Here is a 20,625-nt window from a genome sequence, read left to right as displayed (position 1 = left end):
CAAGGACCCTCACCACCCAAGAATTCCAGTGTATCATCTGGCAACCACAAAGGGACCCTTCTTCACCTGAGATTGGTATAGGCTGTGCCAAATTTTAGGGGACTACCTACGAAGTGGCCATGATCGTTCAGCACTCCAGTGGAGTCTGCCCTCCAGGACAGCCCCCCCCAACCCCTCACAGCTTAGCTATGGTGGAACTCTCAGGCCAACTTCTCTCTCTCTCTCTCTCTGTTAAGGAGAGCTTCTTCCTCAGGAATCTGGGGGAAAAGCTCTGAGCCCACTACAGCTATTAGGCAGGCAACCCGAGAGATTGGGGGCCGGCTGGGGGCTTATACTGGACTGCCAATGCTACCTGGGCAGAGCTGAAATCTCAGTGCAATGAGGCTTTTCTCTCAACATTCGGTTTCTTCCCTTTTTCTTTCCCAAGTAGATCAGAATAAGTGGCCGTCCCTTCCGCCTCAGGCAACAGTGGGCTGGCACCTGCCAGCCAGTTACATGTAAATAGCACAAACTGCCAGTCTAAAGGTGCTGAGTGTGAGGCTTTGCTGGGACGTGTCGGCTCACTCCCTAAGAATCCCTCACAACCCTCCTTCTTCTTGCTCCTCTATTTACATGTCATTGCAAAGGGAGGGAAATAAAAAAAAAGTATTAGGCATTTTTCAATTTTACTTCTTGGTGCAAGGGGCACATTTAATGGCCCTAACAAGAATACAAAAGCCGAGTCCAAGTGGAGCGGGCGAGCTGAGTGGTTGTGTGATCGCATCTCGGAAACTGGTAGCGCTTGCAGCATGGCTGACCAACTGACTGAAGAGCAGATTGCAGAATTCAAAGAAGCTTTTTCACTATTTGACAAGGAAGGTGATGGAACTATAACAAAGGAATTGGGAACTGTAATGAGGTCTCTTGGGCAGAATCCCACAGAAGCAGAGTTACAGGACATGATTAATGAAGTAGATGCTGATGGGAATGGCACAATTGACTTCCCTGAATTTCTGACAATGATGGCAAGAAAAATGAAAGACACAGACAGTGAAGAAGAAATTAGAGAAGCATTCCGTGTGTTTGATAAGGATGGAAATGGTTATATTAGTGCAGCAGAGCTTTGCCATGTGATGACAAACCTTGGAGAGAAGTTAACAGATGAAGAGGTTGATGAAATGAACAGGAAAGCAGATACTGATGGTGATGGTCAAGTAAACTATGAAGAGTTTGTACAAATGATGACAGCAAAGTGAAGACATTGTACAGAATGTGTTAAATTTCTTGTACAAAATTATTTATTTGCCTTTTCTTTGTTTGTAACTTATCTGTAAAAGGTTTCCCCTACTGTCAAAAAATATGCATGTATAGTAATTAGGACTTCATTCCTCCATGTTTTCTTCCCTTATCTTACTGTCATTGTCCTGAAACCTTATTTTAGAAAATTGATCAAGCAACATGTTGCATGTGGCTTACTCTGGATATATCTAAGCCCTTCTGCACATATAAACTTAGATGGAGTTGGTCAAATGAGGGAACATCTGGGTTATGCCTTTTTTAAAGTGGTTTTCTTTTAGGAACTGTCAGCATGTTGTTGTTGAAGTGTGGAGTTGTAACTCTGTGTGGGCTATGGACAGTCAACAATATGTACTTAAAAGTTGCACTGTTGCAAAATGGGTATATTATCCAGGTACTTGTACACTATTTTTTTGTAATACTGGTCTTGTACCAGAAACATTTTCTTTTATTGTTACTTGCTTTTTAAACTTTGTTTTAGCCACTTAAAATCTGCTTCTGGCACAATTTGCCTCAAATCCATTCCAAGTTGTATATTTGTTTTCCAATAAAAAAATTCCAATTAAAAAAAAAAGAATACAAAAGCCACCATCTTCTATAGATTAAATACCATACTCCAGGAGAAAAAAAATAATATTCTGCCCAACCCACAGCTTGACTTTTCAGGCAGACTCAAATGTTTTAGGACCCTCAGGGGCATGACTAATGACTCCCCACAGGAACAAAGGGGAGCAGGATTTCTTTCCCTTAGAGTTAAAATTCCAGCTTTCTGGCTAAGAGGAAGAGAAATGCAAAAGGACATAGTGACACAGTGGGCACTATATACAGCACTTGGCAGAACATGTTCCTGTGGTCTCCCCCTTAGGGAAGGAATTCTTTCCCTATCTATGCTAGCCCTCCTGGCCATCCTGGGACCCTTTTCAATAGAATCTTGTTGAACTAGAGCCTCTTAATAACTGGAAAATGGCTACATATACAAGGTTATAAAATCAATAAGTGAAGACTTGGTCAAGGTCATGCTGGTAAGGGTGATTGCAATCCTGGCAGACCCAAATGTCTTCCCCATGACCCTGGCCACGGGTGGCAATGGTGGAAGTAGACAGGAGAAAGGAATGCCTTCTCCCCAAAGAAGTATGGTTCCTGGTGGGGGAACTAGGTCTCTGGCCCTGGGGACACCTAGTCACATGAGACCCTCCTTAGAATGACCAGTCTCCTAACACCAAGAGCCTAAGAAAAATGATTGTCATTTTCTATTGTACCCAGGCTTGGCCTAAATATCCTTTGGGAGACCAGGAGTGCTGGCCAGAAGGGGAAAGCATTGACTATAACATCACCTTACAACTAGACTTATTCTACAGAAAGGAGAGAAAAAAATCTAAACTTTGTAGAAAATGTTATATAGATGTGGTGTCATTAGCTACTTTGCAGGCTTTAACTCCTGGGGAAAAAAACTTAAAGAAATGGGAAAGAGGAAATGGCAGTTATAAGGTAACAAAAAACCCAGAGTGTTTACGTTGGAGATCTCTATGGTAAACTGCTTTAGCTTTTTACATAAAAATATGTAAACATCTTGACATGGTTCTTATTGTAGAGTTAATGTAAAAAAGTTGTTATTTCTACTCCGTTCTACTGTTACTTTTAAGAAAACCAGTTTTCAAACTTATTTCAATCAGGTCTCACTAAGATGCAAGCATTCAGGGGTTAACACTCTAGCTCAGAGCAAAAAAAAAAAAAAAAAAAAAGTGCTGTTTTTAAATCCTGGCCATAAGCCTACAGGAGAAATCTTAGAATTTGGGTAAAGAAATAACCTTGACCTGTTTCATTCTGTTGTGGATAAAACCTGGGATTTAATCCTCTCTTATAATACATGGGTCTATCAACAACTGGGCTTTCTATAAATTGTTTTTATACAAAAAAATAATTTTAAGGTTGTGGTTTTTTCAGGCAAATACAAGGCTCTAAGTTAAAAGGCTTTAGGAGTTATTTTCAACAAATAACAAAAATATAAAAGGATATAGGAGGGTATTGAAAAAAAAAGGTTTGTCCTCAAAATTGTCTCAAAATGGGAAAAAAAGGGTAAGGACAAGGTCCCTCAGGGGGTGCAGAGTAAGTTGTGATAAAAAGATAGAGCTTATATATGCTTATAGAAGTGACTAAGTTGACTAAAATCTAAGAGTTACATTAAAGGTTTTGTAAGGTCAAAATTGAATGTATTAAGGTTAAACTAAAATTCTATAAGCTTATAACAACAGGCTGTCTTAAAAATATTGTTCTGTTCTTGAGAATATTTACCAAAAAAACTTTCATAAAGAAAAGGTTTTTGTTCTATCAAGATAACTGCCAAGAATCTTTGATGCTCCAAGAATTCACCAAGACAGTCAAGTAGGAAAACAAAAGTTTATTAGGACACAGAGAGACGACAGGCAGCTAAACACAGGGAGTGCTCCTGCACTAACATGTACATTGGTACAAATCTACTTATGTAAAGCAAAGTAAAAACAAAGCTGAAGTATACCCTCCAGATAGGATAAAAAAAGAATGTATAAAAGAGCACTACACTGGAGGTCTTGACACCTCAAGTCTTTATTAGAGTCAACAAAACAGGTAGTTAGTTCTAAAAATAACTGGATAGTGTGTCATTAACTTCAAACACTGGGCTATGCATTATCAACTCCTTCAACATGTCAGGTGGAGGAAATTTTTGGCCTGGGATGGTCAGATTGAGCCTGTTAATTATGGTGGGCTTCATTGGCTACAAGGCAGCAGAACCCTGCTGTATGTCATAGGCCGCCCGTTAATGTCAGCCATCAGGTTTCCTAACTCTATACTTAGTCCTCATGGATATTTACTTGTGTTCTCTGCTGATTTTTGTCAGGGTTTTGACTACTGAGATAACTGAGTCATAACTAAATATTAAATTCATTAAAGAGTTGGTTTATGTAAAATCTTCTAGATGACCTTATAACCGTGGTTAAACAACTGTTGTCATAGGTGATACTAATGCAGTTAGTACCTTATATGTGCCTGTGATTAGGCTATTTGGGGTCACTGACACTGCCTCCTCAACTATTGGGAGAGCTAAGGTTTTACTCCAAGGGTAACAACGAATATGTATGTATAACCTCTAGACAGCTGTGATGCTGTTGCTGGCTCCTGTATATTAAATATATTTGTGTCTTCCAAGTATATCAGGACTTCTAAAATATAAAATTTAGGTAAACACTGTAACAAAAAAGTTAATGGTAATAACATATTATGTTGTTCTTTAATTGCTAAATTGTCCATCAGAATTTTAACCATGGCTCCTTTACGTTTTTGTCATTGTAGTTCTGATCCTTCTGGGATATTTACAATCAAGTCCGTAAAAAAATGACTCTAACAAGTACCTGTCTTTCAACCAACTTAGCTTTAGATTTTGTTTTGTATTGTCATCATCTAGAAGGCCACTGCCTAAGAGCAACTCCTTTTAAACCTCTTTGTTGCTTAAATTTGGCTAAAGGGGTCTGTCTAGTTGGCACTGACTCCCATCTGACCTGGTTGTTGCTTCTCCCCTGACGTGGGACACTTAAAAACAAAGCTAATCCTCACAAGGAAGGATCAAAATGACCAATCGGAAAAATCTTCAGATGAGACTGCTCAGAGACAGTTTAGAGACAAGGGGGGAATGCCATCAAAGTTCAAATGAAGTCACTTGTGCCAGACCTCTCAAAAAAATTAATCAAAGCCGAGAGGGTTAAAGAAGTGGTTCTTTAACCACTTCAGATAGTGTGGCTATCTGACATGAAAGCTCTCCTAGGCACAAACTCATATTTTTGGCCAGGGCCTTCTACTGTAATAGAGACAAAGTGACTATTTCTATTGGCTCCAGACATGTCCTATGGTGTTTTTAGTTTTGGACTTAAACAATGGATTTTTCTTAGACTCACGGACCACTGCATAGTCTCAGATTTTCTTTTGCCTATACAGGGAAGAGTATGTACAACTGCCAATACTTCCTGTTACCCATATAAATACTTCACGCATTATAGAGAAATATACAAACTACATTCTCCAACAAGCTAAGTGTCTCCGGGAACAGTCCCTTGAAACTCAGGTATCCACACAGGTATGGGATCAAATAAAATCCCAGCTCCCTTGTACAACATGGTTCCTACCCTTTCTGGGTCCTATAGCTGCCATTATTCTCTTACTTGTGTTTGCACCTTGCATTCTAAACTTACCTATCAAGTTTGTTTCCTCTCTCCTAGAATCCATCAAACTACAGATGCTGATGGAAATGAAGATGACCTACTGCTGTGGTCTCCTCTATAACCCCTCTTGTGGTCAGCCCTGATGCCTCGGGCCCCTTCACTACCCCCTTTCAGCAGTGAGTACTCATCGAATAGACCTCATTGTCCATGTTCCTAATGGCAGTCAGGGTAATCATTGGGGGGCGAGACTTGAAGGGCAGACTGCAAGAGAGCCACGTGTTCCCCAAAAATGGTGATTGGCCAGAAAAGGAAATGCCCCCATCTCCTTCCCAAGAGACACCTGTTCACACCAAAATCTTTGTGCTGAAACATACTCCTCCCACCGGCAACAAAAAAACCTATAAAGCCTGACGTCCAACCCGACGCCAGGGACTACTGGATTCCAGGTCCCACTACAAGCCTCTCCATGCAGCTTTTTCTATTGCTTTTCTGCAAATAAAATTCCTTTGATCTTGCATGCATTCCTACGTTTGATTTCTATCCAAGTGCAGAGCAAGGACCCTCACCACCCAAGAGTTCTAGTATAACATTTTGTCATAAAAAGGAATGGAAATTGGAGACCTTGTGAAGGACTGTTAATGGGTTCACAGTTCCTTTTAGGAGTGATGAAAATGTGCTGATACTAGACAGTGGTGATGGCTGCACAACACTGTGAAATTACTAAAGGCCACTAAAGTTTATACTTGGAAATGGCATGTTATGTGCATTATACTGGAATAAGAATTTGCAAAAATAAAACTAAAAACCTTACAGAGCCCCACAACAGGGCTTAAAATAGTTTAGTTACTCTTACTTGTAGCCTTCTTTCAAATTTCCCAGGTGAGTTGTTTTTCTTTTTCTTCCCAAATATCCAGGTGATATATCTGGTTCCAAATGCAAATCAATGTGGTTCATTTGAGTATGCAAAAAGTCATATATTTCTACAGTATCTTGTAAAGAGCTTTGTTATATTTTGTAAAGCTGGGGAGCAAAAATGAACACGAACAAGTTATATGAAAAAATAAATAAGTCTGTTACTGTTTGTTTAAAAAAAGAGGGGAATGAGCCAGGTGCCAGTGGCTTACACCTATAATCATAGCTAATCAGGAGGCAGAGATCAGGACTGAGGTTCCAAATCAGCCCATGCAAATAGTTTGCGAGACCTTATCTCTAAAAAACCCATTACAAAAAAGTACCTCAAAAAAAAAAAAAAAGAAAGAAAAAGAGGGGAATGAAAAAAATTGCTGATGATGACAAATGTACTTTGATAAACAGTTGTGATGATTACATGAAATGATGCATAAGAACTTTCCATTAGTGGCCACTATTTGTGAAAGGGTTATATTTCCAGATTATGGAAATGGAGACTCCCCAAAAGTCAAGTGACCCTACCCAATGTCATTTGAAGTGGGAGTATTCTGTTTTATATTATAAAACATTTTATTAGCATATATCAGTTGTACAGAAGGTTTCATTGTGATATTTCCATATATGTTTACAATGTACCTTGGTTAGGTTCACCCCACCATCATTCTCCTTCATCTCCTCCCCCCATTCTTAAAATAACTTCAACATAGTTTATTGTGTTATTTTCATATAAGTATATAAAATACATCAACCATATTTGCCCTCCTTTACCTTCTCTGTTTACCCTCCCCTCTCCCACTATTACTCACCCCTGATCGGGACATATTTTACATTTCTGACCTTCATTCTCTAAAGTATATTCATTTCTGAAAAGGGTTTGCCAGTGGTAGGTAATTCTCACATGAATACATTGTACAATCAGATTAACCCCCTCTATTACTCTCCTTCAGTGAATCAGTTCTTGGGTTTTCCATATGCAGATGAGGAATGCACCTAGTAAGAGTTCCAGGGCTCTGTCTTCAAGCAAGAAGACAGCTTGGATGAATGGATATTGGAAATGTGGTGGGGGGGGACTGTTGCATATTAGTCAGGGTGGAGAGTAAAAGAGAGAAGTGAGAGATAAGGGACAAGAGAGTCAAAAGCCATGTTGGACTACCTCTGGGAAGAATTTTGGCTGGGAGTTGAGGGAGGAAAGGGTTTTAAGAGACTCTAGGAAGGTACAGGTGTATGTGTGAGTGCGTACAAATGGATGCACATGCACATATTGGGAACCAGAAGAATAGCCAGGGGTTGCAGGTTAAGAATTCATCTTGTGAGGTTGGAGGTGTGGCTCAAGTGATAGAGCACCTGTCTAGCAAGCACGAAGTCAAGTTCAAACCCCAGTAATGCCAAAACAGACTCAACTTCTGACACTTTTCTAAGACTCCAGTAAAAATATATAAATTGCTTTCAATCTCTTCTGACTACCGAATTCTATTTTTTTGAATATCATGTGGGATTCTGGTATTTACCTGGGATATTTATTTTAATCAAATTTACCAGGAGCTACACCCTCAGCCCCAGGATATGTAATTTTAGAAACAAAAGCCTAGGCAGGAACTAACCTTGGGAAATCAGGGTTACAAAGACCTGTCAGTTTATTCAATTTTCTCTCTGCTAAGAGCAGAAAAAGGTGGCTTCTACTTGAAATTTGCATCTTAGTAAGATACATTTCTTGTAACTGCTTAATAATTCTCCTGATAATTTTTTGGGAGGCAAGTTCTAATATAGTAAGTGCTCAAGTTTTAGCATGCATCGGAACTCCATGAAGAGCTAATTAAAAATGGATTGTAGGCCAGGTGTGGTGGTGCGTGTCTATAATCCCAGCTACTTGGAATAGAAGAATGAAGGTTTGACACCAGCCTCGGCAAAAGTTAGTGAGACCCTATTTCAACAAACAAGCTGGGTGTGGTGGTACAAGTCTGTAATACCAGGCACTAGGGAGGTAGACACAGGAAGATCAAAGTTGGAAGCCAGAGGATCCAGGTTGGAGGCTATCCTAGGCAAAAGCTTGAGACCCTATCTAAAAAACAAAAAGACTGGCAATGTGGTTCATTTGGTAGGGTGCTTGCCTAGTAAGTATAACGCCCTGAGTTCAATCCCCAGAACCACCAAAAATCAAATATAAAAACCACACAGATTGCAAACCAGGTGTGGTGGTTCATGCCTGTAATCCCAACACTTGGAGGCAGGAGCATCTGAGTTCAAGGTTAGTCTGCACCACATAGGAGACTATGTGTCAAAACAAAACAAAAAATGGAGGATACTAGGAATGTAGATCCATAGTACATTATTTGCCTAGCATACACAAGGCCATGGCTTGATCCCCAGAGCAGTAAACAAAGTAAAAACCAGTTTGCTGGGACCGTACCCAGAGTTTCTGACTTAGTAGTTCTGAGTTAGGAGGGCCTGAGAATTTGCACCTCTAATAAGTTCTCAAGTGATGCTCATGCTGGTCTGCAAACCGCATTTTGAGAACGAATGATCTGAATCCATTTCTAACCTGCTAGAATCTTCTTGAACTGGTTTAAACGTTTCCTTTGATGGTGAGAAATTCATTACTTCCAACGTTTCTTCCAATGATACTTTCATAAATTTATACTTTTGAGTAACACAGTCCTGGAAGTAGCATTTAAGTTCAAAAGCCACTTAATACTACAATGAAGGTGTATACACCCAGGTATCAAAACACATCTTTTAAAAAAGTTTATAAGTCAGGCACCAGTGGCTCACGCCTGTAATCCTAGTTACTCAGGAGGCAGAGATCAGAAGGATCAGAGTTCAAACTCAGCCCTGGCCAAAACCCTATCTCGAAAAAAACCTTCATTAAAAAAGGGCTTAGGAGTGGCTGAAGCAGTAAGAGTGCCTAATTAGCAAGTATGAGGCCCTAAGCTCAAACTCCAGTGCTGCCAAAAACAAGCAAGAGCAAGAAAGACAGAGAGAGAGAGAAAGACTGGCATTTTTTCCCAAATGTAGAACTAGGTGAAGTCCAAACAATGCCAAGAGCACAGCACTTTGACATTAATATCAAATAATGAGAATGAATCCCACTGGTCACCCCCAAACTGGTCATATAATCAATCACCACCAATCTGCCACAGAATCCTCTGCATTGGGATCTTGGAAGAGGGTACAACAATGAAGTCCTGCAGAAACTGCTGGAAGCGGGCTCTGCTTATCTGTATCCAGCACATAGCAGGAGCTCAACAAATCCAGCTATTTTTCCAGTGCATGTGTTTATTCTGGTTCCTCTCCCTCTTCCACTACTGACGTCTTCTACACATGCCTGAAAAATAATCAGGCTACCTTTCCCAGTAGACCTGATAAGGTAAAATGCATTGCCACATTGCCAGTGTAAAACCAGAGCAAACATTATTATTAGCAAACATTATTATTTGTGTGTGTATGTGTGGTACTGGGGTTTCAACTCAGGGCCTACCACTTGAGCCATGGCCCCATCCTTTTTGCTTTTTAGCTATTTTTCAGATAGGCTCTCCCATTTTATGCTTGGGCTGGTCACACAGTGATCCTCCTACCTATGCCTTTCGCATAGCTGGGGTAACAGGCTTGAACCATCATGCTTGTTATTGTTTATTAAGATGGGATCTAGCTAACTTTTTGCTGAGCTGGCCTTGAACTGCGATCCTTCTGAGTAGCTTGGATTACAGGCTTGAGCCCACTGTGCCCAGCCATAATCATTTTTTCTCCATAAAAATTATATTAGGAACAGATATATGTCCTTTTGATTTCTCATCTGCAAAGTTACCAATCATTCCTTGTTTTTGTCCACACATGTAAACACATGCCCCACCTTCTGGTAAATCAGTAGGAAAGATGCTTTCTTTAGCAGTAATTTCTCACTAAAAAAAGCAGAGGGATGATATTTCACCAACACTAATTATGAAGGCAGTATATGATGATGCTGTTCTTTCAACAGTAAACTGCCTAATTATATTCACACACACATTATCAGCCATCCCGATAATTCCTGTGCAAGTCAATATGGTAAATAAGTCCCCCAGAACCAAAAGAACCAAGTTATAAAATTCAACTGTGCCCAGATTCAAGAACTGTACACATATTCGTGAACTAGACTTTTTCTAAAGACATCATTATTTTACACCTACTTGCCAGGCACTAAGGTCTACAAATGTTAATTAATGCTCATAGTAATTCTAAGAGATGGGAGGCAGCTTCTTTTTACAGGTCAGGAAATGAGACTCAAAGAGAGGCTGGGTACAGTAGCTCACACTTGTAATTCCACCTACCTGGGAGGCAGAGATAGGAGGATCATGGTTCAAGACCAGTCCAGGCAAAAATTAGTGAGACCCTATCTCAAAGAACATGTTGGGTATAATCATACATACCTGCAATCCCAGCTATGTGGAAGGTAGAGGTTGGAAGACTGTGGTCAGAAGCTGGCCCCAACCATTAACTCAAGACCCTATCTGAAAAATAACTAAAGCAGAAAGAGCTGAGGAGCAAAGCTCAAATGGTAGAACACTTGCCTAGTCAAATCAGGGCCCAAAGTTCAACCCTCCAGTATCACCAAAAGAGAGGTTAAGAAATCTGTCCCTTGCCAGAGCCAGCATTGGAACAGAAGTCACCTTTGCAAAGGCTCAGGGATTTACTGGAGCTATAGCAAAAAAAAGTTCTAACTTCACTGTGGAATTCAAGAAATGGGAGGTCTGAGAAGTTGGTTCTTGACTGGCCCCGATGGCTCACAACTATAATCCTAGCTACTTGGGAGGCTCAGAGCAAGAGGATCGCAGTTCCAGGACAGCTCAAGAAAATAGTTTGTGAGATGGCATCTCAAAAATTACCAGAGCAAAATGGGCTGGGGGTGTGGCTCAAGTAGTAGAGCACCTGCTTTGCAAGCACAAAACCCTGAGTGCAAACCCCAGTGACTCCAAAAAAAAAAAAAAGTTGGTTCCTTAGTCCAGAACCCTCCTTGATGACCTCTATCTCCCAGAGTTACTGTTAATCTGCCTTTCTCTGTCTCCATGGCACATCAGATTCAATCTGCAAATGTTCAATGCTCTGACTCTCTCTGTAGTTGCCATTAAAACTGCTAGTGTTGGACTGTACTCCCATTCAAGTAAAAAACTCAGCCCCAGGACTGGGGGCAAGGGGGAAGAGTGGCTCAAGTGGTAGAACACCTGCCTAGCAGGCCTGAGGCCCTGAGTTCAAATCCCAGTATCACACACACACACACACACACACACACACACACACACAAAACCCATCTTGGCCCCTTCAGTGGCTTCTTGGCCCCATCCACATGGCCTGCACAATTGATTGTATCTCAAGTCAAAGGACCTTGGGTAAATCCCATAGTGTCTTATTGTTCAAGTTCCTGTTCTATGAAACAGGAACATACTATCTACTTCCCAGAGCTGGGAGGGGATTGTAAAAATGCTTGGCACTCAGGAGCATGCGGAGTTGGATCCCTTCCCCTAATGATAGATACATGGCAAACACAGCCCATAGGCCAAACAAGTTGTAGCAGATGCTCACTGGGCCCTGAGTCCCAGGCCATGGAATCACTTCAGTCTTCCAAAGAACACCAGGAAATTCCTCCAGGAAATCCTCCACAACTCCCTAAGAGGTCAGTTTCAGGGGTAAGGGGGAAGAGAGAGAACAACGGAGGAGGTAAATCTAACTAAGATATATTGTAAGCACGTATGTAAATATCATAATGTATCCCCACACAACTATTATATGCTAATAATAAAAAAATTTTAAAGAGGTCACTGTTCCCATTCTAAGTCTTGATCTGCCAAGTTGATAATTTACTTAGAAGGTGAAATGAAGAAACTCAAAGGTAGCTATAGGTGACAAAAGCTAAAACCATTAAACTCAACTGATTAGGTATCTACTGAGCATTTTGATGTGAAAGCTTAACTTCTGCCTCCTGGTTCAGGAGGCAGGATTCACCTGGATTCCTGTGTTTCTACAATAAATGAAATACAAATATGTATAATTTCTAAAGAAGCTAATATGCCCAGTGTACGCTACTCATGGCATGATTTGCTACTTGAGTGAAGTATACACAGCTAAGAGCGAGGCTCCCCAAGTAAATCAGTGACTAGCATTCAGAGATCTGCCCTCCCAGCATTCTTCCCTACGTGGTGGCCACAGATCATTTCTTCTCCACCTCCATGCTTCCCTGCCCTACATACTTCTAGTCATCACAGAATTGTTTCTGTGTGTCTGTTCTTCAGTCACAAAAATTTGAACTTGTGCTTGCTTCAGCAACACATATACTAAAGTTGAGATTAGCATGGCCCCTGCACAAGGATGACACGCAAATTCATGAAGCATTCCATATTTTTTAAAAATTGGGGATCTACCATCATTAGCAACACCACCACCAACAGATGTTGGCGAGGATGCGGGGAAAAAGGAACCCTCTTACACTGTTGGTGGGAATGTAGACTAGTACAACCACTCTGGAAAAAAATTTGGAGGCTACTTAAAAAGCTGGACATCGATCTACCATTTGATCCAGCAATACCACTCTTGGGGATATACCCAAAAGACTGTGACACAGGTTACTCCAGAGGCACCTGCACACCCATGTTTATTGCGGCACTATTCACAATAGCCAAGTTATGGAAACAGCCAAGATGCCCCACCACTGACGAATGGATTAAGAAAATGTGGTATCTATACACAATGGAATTTTATGCAGCCGTGAAGAAGAACGAAATGTTATCATTCGCTGGTAAATGGATGAAATTGGAGAACATCATTCTGAGTGAGGTTAACCCGGCCCAAAAGACCAAAAATTGTATGTTCTCCCTCATATGTGGACATTAGATCAAGGGCAAACACAACAATGGGATTGGACTTTGAGCACATGATAAAAGCGAGAGCAGACAAGGGAGGGGTGAGGATAGGTAAGACACCTAAAAAATTAGCTAGCATTTGTTGTCCTTAATGCAGAGAAACTAAAGCAGATACCTTAAAAGCAACTGAGGCCAATAGGAGAAGGGGACCAGGAACTAGAGAAAAGGTGAGATCAAAAAGAATTAACCTAGAAGGTAACACCCACGCACAGGAAATTAATGTGAGTCAATGCCCTGTATAGCTATCCTTATCTCAACTAGCAAAAACCCTTGTTCCTTCCTATTATTGCTTATACTCTCTCTACAACAAAATTAGAGATAAGGGCAAAATAGTTTCTGCTGGGTATTGAGGGAGTGGGGGGAGAGGGAGGGGGCAGAGTGGGTGGTAAGGGAGGGGGTGGAGGCAGGGGGGAGAAATGACCCAAGCCTTGTATGCACATATGAATAATAAAATAAAATAAATTGGGGCTCTACACACAAGGGAGGTGTGAGGATAGGTAAGACACCTAAAAAATTAGTTAGCATTTGTTGCCCTTAACGCAGAGAAACTAAAGCAGATACCTTAAAAGCAACTGAGGCCAATAGGAGAAGGGGACCAGGAACTAGAGAAAAGGTTAGATCAAGAAGAATTAACCTAGAAGGTAACACACATGCACAGGAAGTCAATGTGAGTCAACTCCCTGTATAGCTATCCTTATCTCAACCAGCAAAAACCCTTCTTCCTTCCTATTATTGCTTATACTCTCTCTTCAACAAAATTAGAGATAAGGGTAAAATAGTTTCTGCTGGGTATTGAGGGGGAGGAGAGGGAGGGGGCAGAGGGGGTGGTAAGGGAGGGGGTGGAGGCAGGGGGTAGAAATGACCCAAGCATTGTATGCACATATGAATAATAAAACAATAAAAAAAACTGTAGCTCTAACCCTCCCATCAGAGGTTACACATACAAATAGGCACTAGGACTAGCACCACATAAAAGAATGAACATGGACAGCAAAGCAAGTGTAGAGGTTTCTACCATAGGCACAATTTATAGGGCTGGGTGGCCAAATTTGGTCACAGGTCTTAGAAATGAAGGAGCTCTAACACAGAGCTTTAGTATGAGCATCTACAGTCTCACTTGATGTAGGACTCCAATCATGCAGATAGAATGACCACTGAAAAATCCTTCCATGCTCCAGTAAGTACAGCTCAGTACAGGGTCTAGGGGCAAGGACTCCAGAGCTAGAGGGCCTGGGTTCCAATCCCATGGAGATCACGTGCCACTCACAGAGAAGGAGGGTGGAGAGAAGGAGGGTGAAGAGAAGGAGGGTGGGACATTAATAGGTAAGGGAAATAAGAGAAGGAGGGAGAAAGGGAAAGGAAGAGAGAAAAATGACTACTCAGAACACCGCTTGCTACGCAGCACTGCTCAATAAATGCCAGGCATCATTGTTTCTAAACCTAACCCCTTGAGTATTCTTCTTCAGCAGTGGGACATAGGCTGGTTCTAGGCTCACATCCTAGAAACTACTTGCTCACAAAAAGGGTTGTTATCATGTGAAAATATCAGACCCCAATTCACCATCCAAGACTCAGAAAGGCCTTGGGATTTTGGAAAGAGTACAGATATAGGAGAGAAAGATGACTGTTACTATTTGCTTTTTTTTTCTTCTTTTCCAGAAAAAAAGCACAAGAACCTCTTTAAAAATTGTGAGTAGACTCCTACAGATCATAGCTGATAGAGAAATTATCTATGGTATCCCTAGTAATGGCCATTTGATTTCTCTTCAGGGTGGCATGTATGTATAATGACCATGTAAACAAAAAGATTGTCAAGGATCCCAGAGGGTCATTGGAAACCCTTCCAGCCAATCTCCATGCCACCCCTTACCCAGATGACCCTAAGATCCCAAGTCTCAACAGTGGGATGAGCTGAGAGCAACCAAAGAGCTCCTACCTCAAGTTTCTTATTTTATCCTTGTTCCTAGCATTTCTGCACACTGACATGCTCTTGGTTGCTTTGGTCTTTCCATTCTTATTCTTACAGAGTTGGCAGAAGTCTTCAGATCCCTTCCCTGAGGATAGTCTCTTGTTCCCAGGTAGACTGCTCCTCTTCTAAACTCTCTCTGGGCATGAGATCTGAATATCATCCACTGCTGAGCAACTCAAACCATCTAATGTGAACCACTTACCCTCTGGACCTGCCTCCTCTGTCTTAGCTCATAGCAATTTCAGCCCCACATCAGAGATGATCCCAGTAATTCTATGGAGTGAAGGGAGAGGCCTCTGACCAGGTTATAGAAATGCAATCCAAGTCAGTGTGGTGCTGAGGCCCACCAGCTGGCCTTAGTTCCAAGAGGCTTCCTTAGTTTTAAAACAAAATACATAGAGGAAATAAAAGAAGCTAAGAAAAAAATCACTCTTTGTACAAACAATTTGAAGACATATTCAGTATGATTTTGAGAGCTGCAAACCTGTTCCACTTCTTTCTGAAAAACACACCCGGCAGTATTAACTCCCTTTCCAGGCCTACAGACCTAGGTGCCTGGCATCCTCTGCTGAATCACAAAATAATTCTTAAACAAGGAAAATCTTCAAGGGCACTTTGAAGTCTCAAGGCATAAACAGCTTCTTGACACAGATTTATCTTAAACTGCAGAAGCAGAGCATAGTGTCATTCAGGGCAGTTTGGCTGGCGTTTTAAATAGCCTTGTAGGGATGGTGAAGTGGCTCAAGTGGTAAAGAACCTGCTTAGCAAGTGTGAAGCTCTGAGTTCAAATCCCCCAGTATGCAATAAATAAAAACACCAAACAGCCTGACAGCTTGTTGATTAAATTTACTTCCAACCCAATCCACTCCAGTTCCCCATACTTTCCTTGCTAAATTCCTCTTTGGAAAAACAGACAATCAGTTAATCTTAAATCTTAAAGTGCTACTTACTATTGCTGGCAACCAAAGTTTAATATGAAAATAGTAAGGCTACAGATTATGATACTGACAAGAGAAAAACAAAAAGTGAACCTTAATATTCATTTCTGAGAAAGATTTCTCAAAAATAAAACAATGAGGCTTTCAGAGGTGAGGTTTACAGACATGTACAGGCTCTCTTTTGGCTGTTCCACAGAAAAGGCCTGTCATTCAAAAACAACACATGAAAAAAATGCTTTTATACACTACAGATATGCATAAACATGGGTGCCCTGATGTTGTGGCTGTCACTATTTTTTCCTTGCTTTTTACTGTAGGAAGATTCAAGTTGATCATACATGCATTTTCTAATTCTGCATGCTATCTTTCAACTGCAAAAACTGTCAGCAAAAGACAACAATATAATGTTGTTATTTATGCATGCTGAGCCATCACAGTAATTCGGTTTTGGACTCACCAAATTATTTAAAATTAGCCAAACTACCACACTAAAAGGTTACTACATATATTTCTATTACAGCTGACTAAAAAGTAGTCCTTTAAATGACCAGTGCCTTTAAAACAAGCATATTTCGCAATACTTATACTCTAATACAGTGATTCTCAACCAAGGGTGGTTGTCCCTCCTTACTCAGAGTTTGACAATGTGTAGAAATGTTTTGGGTTGTCACACCTGGACATCTAGCGGTAGAGGCCAGGAATGCTGGCAAACATCCTACAATGACTAGATCAGTGCCCCAACACAGAATCATCCCGCCACAAAAGCCAGTGGTGCCAAAGGTGAGAAAACCTGCTGTTTGTGCTGAGTATATAGATCAGTGGTCGAACTTGCCTAGTATAAACAAGGCCCTAGGCTTGATAACCAGCACCTCAAAAAAGAAAAGTAAAACTCACAACCTCCTTCTCTCAAATAAAACAAAAGCCCGTCACTATTTCAAAACCAGGTGTAGTGGCATACGCCTAAGGCTCAGCTACTAAGGAAGCGGAGGCAGAAGGATTATTTGGGCCCAGGCGCTTAAGACCAGCCTGGGCAACATACTGAGACCCCGTCTCAAAAAGCAAAACAAAAACAAAATTAGAAGCTGGGGTGCTTCGAATTAATTAATTAATTAATTAGCTGGGGTGCTAATTACAGGCTCACATCTGTAATTCTAGCTACTCAGAATGCAAAGAGATCAGGAGGATCGCAGTTCAAAGCTGTCCCAGGCAAATAGTTTGTGAGCCCCTATCTCAAAAAAAAATCACAAAAAAAGGCTGGAGTGGCTCAAGTGGTAGAGCACCTGCCTAGCAAGCATGAGGCCCTGAGTTCAAACCCCAGCCCCTTCAAAAACAAAACAAAATAAAACAAAAAACCAGAAAGCCTACTATAGTAAGCTATAATGGATGTAACAGAAAAATCTCCTTTACAGTGTATATACCTTGGATCATGCCTCATTAATATACAAAAAAAGGGCTAGAAAATTATAAACAGAATAAACACAATTCTGATTTGGGCAGATTTTTAAAAAACTGGAGCAATTTGTAGCAATATCCATCCTTTTAAAACATTTTTTCAAAAGTAGAGACTCAATAAGTTTGTTATAGGTGTTCAATAGCATCAGTAGTTGTAATTGTTCCTCCTAGGAATGACTGTGGCTAATTCATTAATAATAGTGGTAAGGGTTTTATACTAATCATTATGGAACAAACTTCCCCAATTCCCCTTTCATGAGTGGCAGTGCAGTGAAACTATAGTGGGAATCTGCAATAGACCTGGAGTGAGAAGGCTTACTGGGGAAGCCATCCCCTCGGCAGGCTACCCTAGGGAGGTCAAAAACACTCATCAGCCTTCACAGGCCCTATCTGGCAAAGAAAACCCATCCTAAGGACATTAGTACAAATTGAAAACAATTCATATGGTATCTTATAACAAATACCCTGCCTACTTACTATGGGCACTGGGAAAGAAGGGGAGAAGAGAGATGGAGGTAAACAACTTTGATTCCTATAAAAACACTTGAAAATTTAATTTACTTGATCATCACTGAAAGGAACTCTTGTGTATTTGATTAAGATTATTAAAAATAATTTGATTATGTTTTTACCACAAAGAATTGGTAAAATGAAGGCTGCTTCACAACTGTAGCTACTATGTCCCTTTTTAAAGTAACAAGAAGGATGTCTATGTTCCCAAGTTAACTCAAGGTTTTGCTCATCAATTGCTTTCAGTAAGCACAGTATCCATTTTCTACTATTTCAAAATTGGAGTGCTTTGCTAAGGATAGGGAATGATGATTCTACACATACCATGTACAACCAAAATGGTCACCAAACGTAAGAAAGATAAGTAGCAGATATGGGGCAAAATATTTAAGGTAGTCAGTCATTCAAGCCGATAAGAAACTATTCAGTTCAATTCACTCTAAAACCCTGACTCTATGCAGAAAAGTGTCCATAGAGAACATGTAAAAGCTAAAGTCATTTCAAATACAGGGGCCCTGCAGTGTGGCCTACTCCTGCACAGAGCCCTCTCTCCACTGTCCTTTCCATGCCCTATCCCCTTCACACTGCTGAGGTCTACCCTGCAACCAATCCTGTCCTTCTGTGAAAACCTCATGGAAACCCTGGGCCCCCATTTCAGCTACACAATGAATGAATAAACCAGACAAGACCTTATGAAAATGGGAATGAAAAACAAAGGATGAATTCTGGCATGGAGAGGTAGATGTTACACAAACAGGTGACTGAAGAGAGATGGACAGGAGAGTCAAAGGAGAGCTGAGGTTTTAGGCCTCAGATCTGGAAGAACAGTAGTTGGCACTATTTGCTGAAATAAGGAAGTAGCCTCAGAAGACTTGGGGGGAAAAGATGATTAGATTTAATTGTTTGGAAAATCGTTTACTGAAAGATTTCACCAATGGCCCGTTAAAATAATGATGATAAAAACAATAATATGATAATAATGACTAACATCTATTGTGTCAGATGCAGTCTTTTTTTTTTTCCACATCCAAGAGCAAAGTTCAATGGCAGGCTCAAACCGCCAGGCTGGCCGGGGAAAGATGGCACAGTACAGATGCAGTCTTAAATGCTTCACATGTTTAACTCATTTTATTTTACCAAAAATGTAGGAGATAAGTACTATTATTGTCACCTCCATTTTCTAGGTGGGGAAACTGAGGGGTATAGACACTCGCCTTAGGTCACAGAACTGATAAATGGTAGAGGAAGGATGCAAGTTCAGGCAGTCTGACTCCAGAATAAGAGACTGGGTGTGGGAGCTGCCTAGAGGTGAAGGACAAGACCTTGCCTAAAAGTCATGGATTGCAGAGAAAAATATATTCTGTATTCACAACAGAAACCTACAACACCTACTAAACTCTGGGATTCTTACTTTCTCATTTAAGAAAAGCACTTTTTTTCTTTTATTCATATGTGCATACAATGTTTGGGTCATTTCTCCCCCTTTCCCCTTCCCCCTCCCTCCCCCCCCACCCCCTCACTCGCTACTAGGCAGAAACTATTTTGCCCTTATGTCTAATTTTGTTGCAGAGAGAGTATAAGCAATAATAGGAAGGAACAAGGGTTTTTGCTAGTTGAGATAAGGATAGCTATACAGGGAGTTGACTCGCATTGCTTTAAGGAAAGCACTTTTAAAACTAGTCTCAAACAACAGAACTTCACAAATCTAGACCTCTCTATTTTTTTTTTTTTTTTTTTTCATTTTTCTTTTATTATTCATATGTGCATACAAGGCTTGGTTCATTTCTCCCCCCTGCCCCCCACCCCCTCCCTTACCACCCACTCCACCCCCTCCCGCTCCCCCCCTCAATACCCAGCAGAAACTATTTTGCCCTTATCTCTAATTTTGTTGTAGAGAGAGTATAAGCAATAATAGGAAGGAACAAGGGGTTTTGCTGGTTGAGATAAGGATAGCTATACAGGGCATTGACTCACATTGATTTCCTGTGCGTGGGTGTTACCTTCTAGGTTAATTCTTTTTGATCTAACCTTTTCTCTAGTTCCTGGTCCCCTTTTCCTATTGGCCTCAGTTGCTTTAAGGTATCTGCTTTAGTTTCTCTGCGTTAAGGGCAACAAATGCTAGCTAGTTTTTTAGGTGTCTTACCTATCCTCACCCCTCCCTTGTGTGCTCTCGCTTTTATCATGTGCTCATAGTCCAATCCCCTTGTTGTGTTTGCCCTTGATCTAATGTCCACATATGAGGGAGAACATACGATTTTTGGTCTTTTGAGCCAGGCTAACCTCACTCAGAATGATGTTCTCCAATTCCATCCATTTACCAGCGAATGATAACATTTCGTTCTTCTTCATGGCTGCATAAAATTCCATTGTGTATAGATACCACATTTTCTTAATCCATTCGTCAGTGCTGGGACATCTTGGCTGTTTCCATAACTTGGCTATTGTGAATAGTGCCGCAATAAACATGGATGTGCAGGTGCCTCTGGAGTAACAGT

The 20,625-nt window shown here is 40.8% G+C and overlaps 2 protein-coding genes and 1 pseudogene across 11 annotated transcripts in view; 2 read left to right on the top strand and 1 right to left on the bottom strand.

Moving 5' to 3' along the window:
* Positions 1-20,625, bottom strand: part of Map7d2 (MAP7 domain containing 2) — a 126,985-nt gene that overhangs the window by 73,872 nt on the left and 32,488 nt on the right. The window lies entirely within an intron of this gene.
* On the top strand, positions 727-1,829 carry LOC109675771 (calmodulin-1-like). Its single transcript, XM_074063974.1, has one exon. The coding sequence runs from the start codon at positions 789-791 to the stop codon at positions 1,233-1,235; it is 447 nt and encodes a 148-aa protein (XP_073920075.1). The 5' UTR covers positions 727-788; the 3' UTR covers positions 1,236-1,829.
* Positions 12,653-12,745, top strand: LOC141420073 (U6 spliceosomal RNA; annotated as a pseudogene).

This window comes from Castor canadensis, chromosome X, assembly GCF_047511655.1.
Source record: "Castor canadensis chromosome X, mCasCan1.hap1v2, whole genome shotgun sequence".
NCBI classification, from domain to species: domain Eukaryota; kingdom Metazoa; phylum Chordata; class Mammalia; order Rodentia; family Castoridae; genus Castor; species Castor canadensis.
Note: the sequence above shows the minus strand (reverse complement) of the source record. Positions and strands in the feature narration are given on the sequence as shown.

Bases quoted from the DNA above. Each gene is read 5' to 3' on its own strand.
- LOC109675771 (XM_074063974.1), top strand. From the start codon at position 789: ATGGCTGACCAACTGACTGAAGAGCAGATTGCAGAATTCAAAGAAGCT.